Source organism: Ochotona curzoniae, unplaced genomic scaffold (assembly GCF_017591425.1).
Source record: "Ochotona curzoniae isolate NIBS_2020 unplaced genomic scaffold, NIBS_Ocur_1.0 contig_2321, whole genome shotgun sequence".
NCBI lineage: Eukaryota > Metazoa > Chordata > Mammalia > Lagomorpha > Ochotonidae > Ochotona > Ochotona curzoniae.
The window spans coordinates 15524388-15539830 of NW_024465421.1; the positions used below are offsets into that span (position 1 = coordinate 15524388).

The 15443-nt window shown below is 47.7% G+C and overlaps 1 protein-coding gene across 2 annotated transcripts in view; it reads right to left on the reverse strand.

Annotated features, from left to right (window-relative positions):
• Positions 1-10700, reverse strand: part of SMG1 (SMG1 nonsense mediated mRNA decay associated PI3K related kinase) — an 85094-nt gene extending 74394 nt beyond the window's left edge. Inside the window, exon 1 of one of the 2 annotated variants that reach the window (XM_040973272.1) lies at positions 10237-10700. In XM_040973272.1, the coding sequence (XP_040829206.1) occupies positions 10237-10352 (116 nt within the window). In that variant the 5' untranslated portion in view covers positions 10353-10700. The remainder of the gene's footprint in view (positions 1-10236) is intronic. The other variant, XM_040973273.1, reaches the window with a different exon arrangement.
• Positions 10701-15443: the final 4743 nt, after the last annotated feature.

The following is a 15443-nucleotide window of genomic DNA, read 5'->3' on the forward strand; positions in this document are numbered from 1 at the left end:
ACTAACTATATCGTAAGATTCAACTTACACCTTCCATTTCTGTTCTATTAAAATTAACATTTCTTGATTACTTTCTACAAAGGCACTAATAATAGCTCAGGATTCCAAATGGTAAGCTAGGGTGGCAGTTTGGTCATAGTGGTAGTAATAGTTATACTATCTTTTTTAAAAAAAAAAAATATTTATTTATATTTTTTACAAAGTCAGATATACAGAGAGAAAGAGAGACAGAGAGGAAGATCTTCCGTCCGATGGTTCACTCCCCAAGTGACTGCAACAGTCAGTGCTGCGCCCATCAGAAGCAAGATCTGCACTGTCTTGGCCTCCTGGCTGTGGCCTGACCCAAGCGCAACCGGACAGCAAACCAGAAGACGGAAAATCCTTTCCTGCTTCTTTCCTGCAAACAAATCTTTAAAAAATTTTATATCCTAAGAAGCACACTGATCTCTTAAAAATACAGCATGTAACAAAGAAAAGCAATTATTACTTAATTAGGACATACATACTTTCCCAGAAAACTCTAAGCAAGTTAGGCCTTACTGCCTCAGTGTGGGATAGTCTATGTTACACAGTCAAGGCTGTGGCACCAAAGGAGCAATCAATATTCTAGCACGCCAGCTACCTCAAACCCCTTACGCACCTCAACGAGACAAAGATATTATCAGAAATATTCAGAAGGCACTTTCAGATCATATACGTGATCCCAATTTTCCCAAAGAGATAAACACAACTTAGAGAGGAATCTGAAACACTTTAGCTCTATTTCTAATTTTACCAACACAACCAGAGTAACACAGCAAGCATATTTGTTAAAAACAGGCCAAGATTCCTTTCAACATCACCAATTAACTCCTGTGGGACACATCCCCTTAGGCGCCCTGAGGCAGGAAATAGGCTTAGAATCACCAAGAAACACTTAAGGGCTAAAGAAGCAGGCTACTGTAAGCAGAGGTAAGACACGGTACACCCGCCATCTCAAGCATTAGGATGCCTTTTTTTGGAGGTGATCTTGAAATAACCATTTGCTCCTGCTGAAAAAGAACACAAGGCCTCTCAGATAAATCTCAAAGCTCTGGTACACAAGCTACTTGGGAAAGGAAGATACTTCTTAAATAATCACACTATTCTTCCTATTCTAAGTAAAGGCAATTTTGGATAGCTACTGAAACCTGGTAATAAGCAGTAGCCACAGGTCAAGAAACGGGGTGCGCACTGTGCTCGGCGGCAGCCAAGGGCCGAGGCGTTTCTATTTAGCCTCCAGTTTAAGAAAACTATGAAACAGTCGCCTTAAAAGATAGCCACAGACATCATCTTTTTCTTGTGTCACATTTTATAGTACATACATTTTTTTCAATCAGATTGGTTTAAGTAGCTTAAAATATGTAGCTTTTACCATTTGTTTACAAGGAAAAAAAATACAATATTTCTAGATAGGAGGAAGTTCCTGAAAAGACATCGTTCATTCATTGAGTAAATTTGCAGTATTACCATTTAAAATAATACAACATCACAGGGCTGGGGCAGGCACCGTGGCTCAGCAACCTAACATTCCCTCCGCCTGCGAGCATGACATCCCATGTGGGCACCAGTTCACGTCCCGACAGCCCCACTTCCCATCCAGCTCCCTGCTCGTGGCCTGGGAAGCAGCACAAGGCAGCCCAAAGCCTGGGGGCCCTGCACCAGCATAGGAGACCTGGAAGAAACTCTTGTTTCCTGGGTTCAGGTCAGTTCAACTCCGGCTGCTGTGGCCAGTTGGAGAATGAATCAGTAGATGGAAGATCTTTGTCTCTCCTTCTCTGTAAATCTTCCTTTCCAACAAAATGAATAAACAAATCTTGGGGAAAAAAAAAAACTTCAGGATTGCTTTCGGGGCATGAAAGGCAACCACTTTAGCCACTAGGCTACCATGCTAGGCCCTCTTTTGCTGGTTTCTAATTTCAACCCATACCAAGTTCTTAAAGTGTGAAACAGAAATGAAAGGAAAAACTAAAGATGAATATCTACACCAAAATTCCTCACTCATAAGTGGAGGTAGGATTCTAGCCTTAATGAAGGTATACAATAACACGTAGGCAGAGATTTACTATACCACAGAACAATTCTTTTACATACAGATGATACTGTATGCTGTTCACAGAGCTGACTAGGGTGGGAAGGGACAAGGACTAGAGCAAAGTGGTGAAGCTTCTATTTCCAAAGTTTCTTTTCCTTCTTCCTACATCTGGGGGAAGCAGAGTGATAAGGCTGCCTCCCAACAGTCCCAGCACCAGGAGGTGGGGAGCAGCCATCCCCGACGTGCAGCATGCTCCGAGGGTTCTGCTCAAGTGGCTTCCATAGTTCTGACATGCTGTCGAGCTCACCGAAGCACTGGCTGACAAAGCACCTTAGAGTCTCCACTCACCCAGATCTCTGCTGTCAACACTTGCCTGGGGTAGCTGACCAACGTGCTCTGCCCTCCTTCCTCTGCTATGCTACCACATGTCTTCTACCAGCTCTGACAAACTGCCAAATTCTCCATGTGCCTCGGGGTATGCCAGCCATCACTCCATCTAAGCCAATGAAGTGCCAACTTATCACAGAACAATGTGAAACCCAGAAATCTTAAAAAAAAAAAATTTATGTATTATTGAGAGTCAAGGAGATTGATATATATAAAAGAGAGCAAGCGTTTAGGGCCAACTGTGGCACTGTTAACTAATCTCCACCTGCAAGCCCTGGCATCCCAAATGGGTGCCAGAAGATATCATAGCTGCTCCACTTCCCATCCAACTCCCTGCTCATGGCCCGGGAAAGCAACAGAAGATGCCCCAAAGCCTTGGAACCCTGCACCCACATGGGAGACCTGAAACAAAGGCAAAGAAGACAAAGAGCGATCTTCCACCCACTGGTTCACTTCCCAAATGACTAAAACTAGGAATTCACAGAAAGGCAGCAAGGGGCTAACCACTTGGGCCGTCACCAGCTGTCTTCCCTTACACAGAGCCTGGAATCAGAAATGGGGCAGCCAAAATTTAAAAGAGCATTCTGAGGGCCCGGAGCAGTGGCCTAATGGTTAAACTCATCACCTTGAATGCTCAGGGATCCAATATGGGCGCCGGTTCTAATCTCGGCAGCCCCACTTCCCATCCAGCTCCCTGCTTGTAGCCTGGGAAAGCAGTCAAGGATGGCCCAAAGCCTTGGGACCCTGCATCCAGGCTCCAGGCTCCTGGCTTCTGATTGGCTCAGCTCCAGCCACTGAAACCACTTGGGAAGCGATCAAGCAGTGAACACGCGCACACAGCCTTCCAGAGGCGTTAGAGTTAGTCATGGTTTACTTCCAATAATGGAGTATCGGATTCCAGTCCCAGCTCAACTCCAACTCCAGCTTCCTGCCCAGAGACCTCAGAAAGCAGCTGGGCCTGGCTCCCATGTGAGACGCTGTGCGAGTCCCATAGCTCTGGCTGAGCCTCCCACAGGTTCAGAGTAAACCTCCAAAGATTTCTCTATGGCCCTTGCTTTCAGAAACAATGAAGTAACTATTTTTAAAAAAGCAGTACCTCTTTTTATAAATTTAGAATATAAATTAGAAAGTTCTATGACAAAAAAAAACCACACAATCTAAATTCTGAATCCAAAAAGTTCTCTGAAAAAGGCTTCTAAATGCATACAAGGTTTTAGAATAATTTCCAACAAAAACCAATTTTTCTTCTTTTGAAAGGGTAATAAGAAGGCCTCAGCTATATGTAGAAATCTGTGGATTCCAAAAACTTTAGGTTTCATTCCCCAGTTAGCAGGTATACATAAAACTGGCAAAAACTGTTTCTCCAGGCAATCTACTGGAATGCCAGACACGTCAGTGATTAAATTGTTTAAATAATGTTTACATAAATACAACAGACAAAACAACTTTAAATATTTTAGGCAAGCTATTTTTCAAGACAGATAAAACCTAGGAAATTTCACTATATTCTTTCTTGTGTAAAACACCTAACCACTGTCCCTTGGAACCTGCTGATCAGCGTGTTGAAGCTGACAGAGCTGTTATACAAAGAACAGTTGAGGGGGGCAGGGGAGAGGCAGTGCATGGCTCAATTAGCTAATCCTCACCAGCAAGTACAGCATCCCACAGGGGTTCTTGTACTGGCTGCTCCACCTCCCATCAAGCTCCCTGCTAGAGGTCTGGGGAGCAGTAGAGAATGGTCCAAGCCTGGGATCCTTCAACCGCATGGAGACTCTGAAGGGTCTCTTGTCTCCTGGCTTCAGCTCAGCTCAGCTCCAGTCTTTGCAGCCATTTGGGGAGTGAACCAGTGGATAGAAAATCTTTGTCTCTCCTTCCCTCTGCCTTTCAAATAAACAGAAACCTTTAATAAAAAACAGTAACAGTTCCCATCAAAATGTCTCCTACAGTGGCAGTGTTGAAAATGCTACAGTTAACTTTAAATTAGGAACAAGCTTGGAGAATACCATTCCCACGTAAAGCCAGCCTTTATACACACACACACACACACACAGAGAGGGGAGAGACAAATATCTTCTGTCCTCTGGCTCACTCCAAGTAGCTGCAACAAGCTGAGCCGATCCGAAGCCAGAAGCCAGAGCTTCTTCCAGGTCTCCCATGTAGGTGCAGAGTCCAAGGCTTAGGGCCAACCTCTACTGCTTCCCAGGCAAGCAGGGAGCTGGATGGGAAGTGAACATGAACCAGTATCCACATGGGATCCTGGTCTCTGCAAGGCGAGGATTTAGCCACAGAACCACCGCAGCAGGTCCAAAGCCAGCCTTTTTAATCAATGAGCCCACAACCTAGACTCAAGCAGTACAGACCAGGGTGGGGGGAGTCATTATCTAAACAACAAACAACTATGTGCATAGCATTTACATTTAATTTACAGAGGAATTGGAACACAGAGATGATTTAAGGCAAAAGGAAAGTATATAGGTTATACCCACACTATACCATTTTATACAAAGAACTTTAGCACTCACAAATTTCGTGATCTTGGAACCAACCTCTGGGTAGGGACACTGTTCTTAAGAAAGGCCACTCAAATAGAGTGTATATTCTAGTTAGGAAGAAGACATAACAGCAAAACAATTATACTAGATCTTTGTGCATATGAAGGTCACACTTTATGAGGAAGCTATGTGTGACATTCCTAATAGCAGTACTAGGAAGAAACTGCAAGGTGAGGGAACCCCACTGAGGCGCAGTGTGGCAAGAGCAGGGCAAGCACTCTGGGAGCGCTCCAGCCCCACTAAGCTCCAAGGGCAGCACCTATAAAGGACTCAAGGCAAGAACGGACCTTCAGGACGACTGACTCGGTAAGACAGAGGGCACAAAGTGACTTGGTCTCAGCTTTCAAGGACCTAAACTAGCTGGGGAAAAAGATAACTGAATCAATATGATAACTGACAAAAGTATCTGTTAACTTTCGCTGTAGATGTTGCAAAATATAGAAAGCAAAGAAATCATAGAGCAGAAGAGCATTCAGATTTGAACACGAGGGAGAGCCTGACACAGAGACTGAGCCACGGCAGGTACCAAGAGGGCAGAGGCAGCCCCAGAAGCTGTGGCTCACTGCAATAACCCTAGACAGGTGGGGAGGCTCCTCTGATAGCTGGGCTCACAGCAGAGAGGGCACCAAAAACCATTCACACAGAGACCTTCAGGCACCCCAAGTCAGTCAGCAAGGGTCAGAGCAAAGAATAAAAATACACTGAAGACGATAAAGTTATCATTAATAGCTAAAAATTGGTAATAAATCATAAGAATATTCAAAGGTTTCCTTTCTACAAAAGATTTGAAAGCAAGATCAACCCAGATGCTACCTCCTGTTCATGGGCAGGAAAGGGCAGTCCAATCCTGCACTTGCACCTTGATCTTCACTAGGGTCACAGTTTTACAAGTGCATGCTTTTGCTAAAATACATGCAACCGAAGACACAAATGTTACTGCTATGAAGGACCACAATGGAGTCCAAAAAGGAGTAAATTTAGAAAGGTACACTCAATAAAGTAAATCAAGGGAAGAGTACTGTAAGGACAAACACTCTGTGTACAAACTCAAATAGGTATGCTCCACATTTGAAGAGGAAAATGCAGTTAGCTTGAACTAAACTACAAATTTTCTGTCATCTTTTCTGGTAGATGTTCACACAAGGACAGGTATACTTTTGTAGCTCAAAAACTTCAATGAGCCCTGGGAAAACCTAGAGTCAAGGCAACAAAAATACTAACAATTGGAGAAGCCTCCACACAAGCCCGTGTGAACCCACGATGGACAGACTAGTGGATCTAGTCTAGCTGACCAGGACAGGGAAAGAAAGGAAATTAAGAACATGTCCTTCTGAATGCTAGGCAGTGAAAATAAATGTTCCCAAAAGACACCAGCAACCACGTACGGATGACATTTCCTATAAGTATCACAGAACAAATCCATGTGAGAACATCCAAACTATCACTTTCACCATCATCCTCAATCGGCACCAGGTAACAAGAGAGCGACTTACCCGTACAGAAACTCTCACACCGGGATGAATATTCTGACCTCAACTAAAGTCATGAATTATAAGCAGAAAACAGCACTTATGTCTTGAACAGTTTCTTGCCTAGACTATTTCCAACTGCCTCATACTGGGCCTACACACATATGTGCCTTCAAGAAGCAACTAGATTTCTTCTCTGATGGTAAAACTGCCACAACCAAGTCATTACAAACACAGCTCAACTGTGGTTCAAGACCCACAGTGTGGCTCCAATCCAGCTTCCCACCTCATCTGTCTCGTCCTCAAAATCTTCCATCCCTAAGCTAAGTTTTGTGTTTTCGTTTTACCAACAATAATTTGGGGCTTGACATGGTAGCCTACTGGCTAAAGTCTTCGTGCCTTGCATGTGCCAGGATCCCATGTGGGTGCCCGTTTGAGCTGCACCACTTCTCATCCAGCTCCCTGCTTGTGGCCTGGGAAAGCAGTCAAGGACGGCCCAAAGCCTTGGGACCCTGCACCCACATGGGAGACCCAGAAGAGCTCCTGGCTCCTGACTTTGGATTAGCTCAGCTCCAGCCGCCGCAGTCACTTGGGGAGTGAATCATCAGATGGAAGATCTTTCTCTCTGTCTCTCCCCCTCTCTGTGTATCTGGCTTTCCAATAAAAAATAAAATAAATCTTTAAAAAAAAAAACTTTCTCAACTTTTACATTTGAGCAGTCCACGTGTATCAGTTAGTCTAGTGAGCTAACATCCCTCATTTTCCCAACCATTCTTCAACACTGAGAGCAGAGTGAACAGGCAGGACTGTATAACAGCACGCAGCTATGTTCCCAGCACAGCCCTTAACCTGCATCCCACTGGCATCTTGGACTGCCTCAAGCCTCAAACCGGCATCCAATATGGCCACTGGTTCATGTCTTCAGCTGCTCCACTTAGGATTCCAGCTCCCTGGTAAAAGCCTGGGAAAACTGTGGAGAATGGCCCAAATGTCTGGGCCTCTGCCAATAACATGGAATACCCAGATAAAGCGCCTGGCTTTAACCTGGCACATCCCTAGCCTCTACAGCCATTTGATGAGTGAACCCACAAACGAAAGATCGCTCTCTCCCTCTAAATGATTCAAATAAATAACCTCTTTTTAAAAAAATATTCCAAAAAGCATAATGAATTCCTGGTTCAAGTGCTGTCTACATTTGCACCTGGCTCCCCACTAATGTGGCCCTGGGGGGCAGCAGGTGCTGGCTCAAGTACCAGGATTCCAGCACCCCCGCGTGGGAGACCTGGATGGGGCTCTGGATTGTGGCCTGGTCCAGTCCTAGACAACATGAGCATCTGGGGCTGGCAGATGATTTCCCTCTCCGTTTGTCTTTCAAATACAACAAAAATAAAAGTTTTTTAGACAAAAACATTTTCTAGCAAAGGAGTTAGCTCCACTGCCACCTGATATGCTAGCATGCTAACCCACTCAGCCACCTGGAACACACACTTCCTCTCACTATGTGTGAAGCGTCATGTGTGGCCACCACCAACTCAACAGTCAGCTTTCACAGGAACCAACGAACACTAAAACTGAATTTCTTTCTAAATACTTCTAAAAGCCTAAATTTTAAAAATGCAACTTCCCCCCATTCAGTAAAGGCAAAGAATTGTTTTAGTCAAAATGATTCAGATGAACCATAAAGTTTGCCTGCTTTTGGCAATGTTTGGAAAAATGAATACGCCCCATTGAAACAAGCACAAAGATGAAGCTCCAATCTGTCAGGTACCAGTCCATCATCTTTCTGCAGAGAAGGAGGGAAGAAAACACATCTCAAATCTGGCTTCTGAAATTTATGACTCAGAAAACATCTAAGGGTTTTTTTTTTTATTGGCTATTCTAAGAAATCAACTGCGACAACCTCGTAAAATAAATCAAGTCATGCTATGGGTATGTCCACGCTTCTCCAGGCCCTCAATTATTGGAGAAAAATCCAATTCCTCCAAAATCCAAACAAACTGTTACTCCATGTAACCAAGTACCCTGTCATGTCATGGCATCATCTCCTCCACATTAAATTCTGAAACTTTGTTACAGAGCAGCTTCAAAGATAACTTCCATCCTCTCCCCCTTACCAGCTGTCTGTCTCTCCCTATCTTCCCCCTCCCACCACTGCCAAGGAAGAAAGCCCTTGAAAAAATACAATCAGTAGCATTAATGACCCACACACATACAGATTCCATAACCACAGCAGCTCTTCCGCTTGGTCAGGTGTCCCCAGCACTTGGCTCTGACTCTGCTCCCCTACCTAGTTAGAATCACAGCTCTGCCTGATTCTTTCCCAAAAGGAAACACACTAGTTCTTGAATTACTAAATCATCACACATGCACACACACATATCACAACGCTGAGAAATAATGGGAAATCCAAAGAGCTTACAGAAAGTTCATTAACACCTAAAACACTAGATGCCACAAAATAAAAATTCCTCCCATTTCCATCAAAGTGGACAACAATTAAGCATGCCAACCACAAGCAAAAATACCTAAGCGAGCTAAGTGATTTGTAACACTCACAAACCATTAAACAGTACAGGCCAAGTCAAATCTAGGTTTCCAACAAATTTCAATTTTTAAAAACTATTTAACATCTGAATTCTAGACTTAAGCATTAACTTTTAGAAAGTCACCTAGTTACCAACCTCAGCTATCAACAGACACAATATTTAGAAAGGTATTTTCAAAGAAGAGATGTACCACTCATGAGCCATATAACGTTCTAAACATCTTACCAAATTCCTCACTTTCAAACACTGCAGGAACCACACCTATCACGAAGCCAGAAGACCAGTCTGTTCGTACACTTATCTGACCAGTTTCAGGACAATTCTAACTCAAATGTACTCCAAAGTATCAGGAAGGCTCCATGAATTCGAGTAACCCTAACATGTCTCCACACATTTCAGAAGTTCGCACTGGGATGACCTCCACGGGGTCTGTAAATACTACACATCCTCCTGCAACAACACAGCTAAGATCAAGCAGGCCCTAGATACACCTGCTCCCTGATACAATCACAAAGGCAGGCCCCTAAACGGTTTAAAATCAACTCCTGCCTAAGAGGAAACGTCTACTCCTCCTTCCTCCCAAGGGTGCTGGAGCGCACCTGGTCCCCCCGCCCGCGTTGGCGAGGACTCCACTGCCCAAGGCCCAGAGATGGGTCCACACCCTGATTGCATCGCAGGCCTTCCGAACACCCCGCCTCAAGTCAGAACGCGCCGCCTCGGTGGGAGTTACGGCGATTTATTTATTTATTTTTTTAAAGATGAACACGTGGGAGTCACCGAAGGAACCCAAGCCGAGGCGGTCTTTTTCACGTGGGGACCCAGAGGGTGATGATGGACCCAGCAAGTGATTGGGAACCATGCTGAGAGAGTCCTTGGACTGTTCGGGATCCCCGATTCAAATCCCAACCTGGGGGTGCTGGAGAAGTGGGGGGGGGGGGGGGGGTCGCTGGTATGTCCCCACCACCATCCTCCACCAGGCCTCTTCCTCACTCTCCTAGGCCAGTGCCAGCAATGCAGGGACCTGGGAGGCACTCGGGCCTCGCCTCCCAGCTGCCCTCCTCCTCCTCTCCCCCCACACCCAGCAGGACGGGAGGGGACCCAGGAAGCCGCGCCCGGTGCCCCGGGAGGGGAGGTGGGTGGAGGGCCTAGGCCGCGCCTTCCCCTGCCCGGCAGCCCTAGGCCTCGGGCGGCCCCCAAGGCGCAGCCCCGGAGGGCGCAGGGGACCCCACCTGGCTTGCCAGTCATTCCAGCTCCGCGGGTACTTGGTGCCGACGCCGCCGCCAACGCCGCCGCCGCTGCCGCTGCCGCTGCTGTTCAGCCGAGACCCCGGGGCTCTGCGGCTCATTCCCTTCCCCGACACGACATGGCCAAGCGCCGCCGCCCGAAGAAGCGCGAGTCGCCGCCCGAACCGGCCGCCGCCACTCGGCTCCGGCCCGGGGCAGAGGAGGAAGCCGCGGAGGAGGAGGAGGAGGAGGAGGAGGACGGCCGTTCCGGGTTCCGCCTGAGCCCGCAGCGCACGACGAGGAGGCGGAGGAAGGGGAGGCGACGTCTCTTCCAGGGCCGCCCGGGCCCAGGAGGACGAGGACGGCGACGACGACGACGACAAGGGAGGCGCAGGCGGTGGTGGCGGCTCCTCACGCTCACACGGCCACGGCTTCCCCGCCTCCCGGCTCCGCCCGCCGCGCCGCCGCTGCCGCACGGCATGCTGGGGCGAGGGGCGGGGCTTGGCGGCGGGGGCGGGGCTTCGGGGACAGCCCGGGCTGGCCGCCAGAGTCCAGGCGCCGCCGCCGCCCGGGGATCATGGGACAGGGGGCGTGTCCACCACCACGCCCCGCTACGCGCCCTCCCGGGCACGGAGGACACCCCTGACCCCTGCCCCCCGGCCCCACCACCACTCCCTCCACCCAGGGCCAGGCCGGCAGGTGCACACAGTCATGGGTCCCATCGAGGACCTGCAGTGAGAGAGGCTGCGGTGGGCGCGCACGCTGGCGTCCCCGTTGGAGTTCACGTGCGCCCATCTTCCCACGATCTGTGCGGATGGTTGAGGGAAGGGAGAGGGTGGACATCCACCTCAAACAGGCTCATCCAAACGTGCTGACACCTTGAGTGCGTCTTCCTCCGTGAGAGGTGGAGGAAGACAGGAGCCACCGGGAGCCACAGCTGTCTGCAACAACCTGAGCTGTGATGGGACTCCGCTCACCCTCGCCGGCAGAAAGAAGCAGAAAGATGGAGGAAGTGGGGTTGCAAAGCTGAGTATTCCGCAGGCAGAATTCACTGAAGCATCCGGGGCCCAGTGTGCACCAGATCAAACAAGAGTGCAAGTTTCTTTGCACAAAGGATCTTTAAAAAAATAAATAAATGAAAGATGTATTTATTTGAAGTCAAAGTTACAAAGAGGGCTCAGAAGAGAGGAATTTTCCATCTGCTGGTTCACTCCCCAAAAGGCTGGGGCTGGGCCAGGCCAAAGTTAGCAGCCAGGAGCCTCTTCCTGGTCTCTCTTGCGGATACAAAGGTCCTTGGGCCATCCTCTGCTGCTTTTCCAGGTGGAAAAACTGGGTTCTAAGTGAAGCAGCCAGGATTCAAACTAGTAGGTAAAGCGAGCAACAGCTTCACCTATTATACCACAACCCTCAGCCCCTGCACAAAGGATCTTATAACACATCTTTATACATCGTTGCGTGATTAAAAAGTGTTACCGGAAGGCCATCTCCGCACACACGCATACCACCTCAACCCTGGATGCCTGCCGGTGCCCCACAAGCCCTCGGCAAGGAAGCATAGCACCAGTTCTCAAAGATGAGAAGTCAGAACTTCAGCGGAGCCCCGCATCCAGAAGGAAGGCAAATCCCTCTGAAACGATGGTGCTATGTGAGTGAGCGAGACACAGCTAGGGCACACATTCAATAACGCAAGGTGGACTGATTGGGTGAGGAGGACTCCGGGACACCTGAACACAGACCCTCACCATCTGCTCACCTTCCTCTCAACAAGGGGAGGGTGGAGGCAGGGCTTTGATAGGGGACTTCCCTTACTTCCTCTTTTCTAGTCTCTTCTAAAGAAAAAAAAAAGTTCCTTTTGAATGAGTCCAAGGTTTAGGACTCCCTCATTCAGTTTGGCCTCACAGAGGGATAACTTTTGAAAAAAGATGGGCCTGGTACAGTAGCCTAGTGGCCAAAGTCCTAACCTCACACTCACCCGGGATGCCATATGGGCACCACTTCCCATCCAGCTCCCTGCTTGTGGCCTGGGAAAGCAGTCGAGGATGGTCCAAAGCCTTGGGATCCTGCACCCATGTGGGAGACCTAAAAGAAGTTCCTGGCTCCTGGCTTCGGATCGGTGCAGCTCTAGCCATTGTGGCCACTTGGGGAGTGAATCAGAGGATAGAAAATCTTCATCTCTGTCTCTCCTCCTCTCTGTATATCTGCCTCTCCAATAAAATAAATCTTTAAAAAAGAAAGAAAAGCTGATGTGTTTGGAAGGCAGAGTGACAGAGCAGGAAGAGACGCACAGAGATGAACCGTCTGCTGGTTCACTCCCCAAGTGGCTGCAACGGCTGGAGCTGGCCGATCCAAAGCCAGGAGCCAGGAGCTTGTTCTGGGTCTCCCACTTGGGTGCAGGGTCCCAAAGACCGGACCATCCTTCTGCTCTTTTCCCAGGCCCCAAGCAGGGGTCTGGATTGGAAGTAGAGCAGCCGAGACATGAATTGATACCCATCTAGAATGCTGGCACCACAGGGTGGAGAATTAACCTGTTGAGGCACAGTGCTTGCCCTGGTCACTATTAGAAAAAAAGAAAAAAGAAAGAAAGAAAGAAAACATTGTGATAATGCTGCAGCAACCAATTCATGTCAGTTATTTATTCAGAATCCAAAATGATTAGCAGCAAGAGTACTTGAACTTTAGATCCCTGAGAAAATGCCAGGAGTCCTTTAATCTTTCCAAAGATTAAAACAAAGCAAAAGCAGAGTAATTGCAGGAAGGTGCTTGGGTTCCAATGCCACCTGCTGCACTTGTAAGTAGAGGGAGCCTGGCAAACTCCTGACGTTCACAGCAAAGTGGAGGTGATAGCACGGTTGTTAGAGATGCTAAGAGGTTTAACAGGAGCGTTACGTGAGCCTTTGCTCAATGCCTGTCACGCAACGAGCCATCTCTGCAACTGAAAACTAGATCCAAAAAGATGTACTTATCTACATGTCTATTCGAAAGGCAGAGTCTCAGCAACAAAGAGAAGGAGAGAAATCTGCCACCAGTTGGTTCAGTCCCCAGGTGGCCACCACAGCTGGTGTTGGACCAGCCGGAAGCCACTAACTGGGAATTCCAACCAGGTCTCCAACAAGGATCGCGAGGATTCAAGCCCTTGGACCATCACCTGCTGTCTTCGCAGGTGCATTAGCCATGAGCTTCTTCCTGGTCTCTCGTAGGAAGCTGGAGAGGAAATGGAGGAGCTAGGATTTGACCCCCAATATGCGATGCTGGTGTCAGAAGGAGCAGCTTTTCCTGCTGCAGCACAGCACTGGGCCCCAGACCAAAAGGTTTTTCTGAAACACTTGGCCATTTGGATAGTGACCAAAAAGAAAAGGCAAAGAAATAAAGGAAGCTGGCAGAGGTTGTGTTCAGTTGCTCAACTTCTTGTTTCTCTCTGTGTGTGGGTCTGGTATTTCTCTCATAGAAATAACCGTCAGAAACCTTCAGTGTTGTCAAAGGGGTAATGTGAGGATGCAGAAGGTGGGGACAGGATTATCTGGCAGAGCCTTCCTGGAAAGCAATTTCACAGTGTATATTCAAAGACTTCGAATCATTAATCCCCTCTCCTCCAGTAATTCCACTTCTGGGACTCCCTCCTAAGGAAATCTGACACATCACAGCCAAAGCGATTTTCTTAAAATAAAAATCAGATCATGCCACTATCCTACTTAAACCCATCAATGGCTTCCTGTTCTTAGAATGGAATACAGACTCATCGTTACTAGGAGTTCACAAGAGACTGTAAAATCCGGTTTCTCCCGCACTGCCCATGTCCCTCATATTCAGAACAGGAGCTGTCTGCATTGGTTTTCTCTGAACAAGATCCACTCTTCCCAGGCTGATCTTGGGCCCTGCGGCATAGGCCCTGGCATCAGCATTTTTGAGATCTCCCCAGGGTGGTTTAATGTACAACCAAGGTTGAGAAATGTCGCGTCAGACTCCCTAAGCACTAAGAAGTGACCCATGTTCTCCCAACTGCCCAGCGTTGTGTGGATTCCAGAGAACGTGCGAAACTGCTGAGAGAAAATTGGAGGTCCACTCTTCTCTACTACTTTTTTTTTTTAAGATTTCTTTTATTTTTATTGGAAAGTAAGATATACAGAGAAGAGGCAAGACAGAGAGGAAGATCTTTAGTCTGATGATTCACTCCCCAAGCGGTCACAACATCCAGAGCTGAGCTGATCTGAAGCCAGGAACCAGGAGCCTGGAGCCTCTTCCGGGTCTCCTATGCAGGTGCAGGGGCCCAAGGCTTTGGGTCAACTTCGACTGCTTTCCCAGGCCACAAACAGGAAGCTGGAGGGAAAGTGGGACCACCAGAATACAAATCGACACTCATATGGGATCCCTGCGCATTCAAGGTGAGGACTTCAGCCACTAGGCTACCACGCCAGGCCCTCTACCACTTTGATACTTTTAAAATACATCTCAAATCTGAACAACCCTGCAAACTTCTAAAATCATGTTTCTCATTTCTTTTCACAGTTCTACCTCTCAGATGCCTTGGTAATTCTCTGTCCAATTCCAGACACAGGAATGATTTTGGGACTGCTGCACCTGTCGTCTTCTGGTCTTGATGTTGTGCACCTGCTGTTCCCTCTGTCTGAAATGGCTTTCCTTTTATCCCATCATGGCTGGGAGTAGTGTGTGATGACAGACATGCCCAGGGTGCAGAATTTAAGGAAGTACCCACTCTATGGGTGTGTTTTAAGGAAGCACACACCATCCCTGCACTTACACAAGCTTGCAAGTGAGTTCCTCCTTAAATGTGGGGCCTTCGGCCTCTCCCAGACCCCTGCTCTGTTTTCCATCTCAGGCTTTCGGAGAGGTGTGCTCTGACTTCCTTTCCCAGAAAAAGCTGCCTAGTGCCCTTTCTCTGTGACACATCCTATTTCTTTCCTGGGGAGTAATCCTCATGACGCTCTAGTATTGGGTTTCTCTGCACATTTATCATCTGCCTGAGCCTTAGGATACGAACTTAGTGCCAAGATGGCACCTGTCCCAGCCCTACCCCCTTTTTTCGCAGCACACAGCGTAGCACCTGACCCATAGCAAGCACTCAGAAAATGGGAAGGATGAAATGGGAAACATCTAGAATATGGATCAAAAAGAACACAAAAGTAGTCATCTCAATTTGAGCTATTACTAGCAAAAAAAGAAGAAGAAGAAGTGAAAAACATCCTAATGTAATAGGA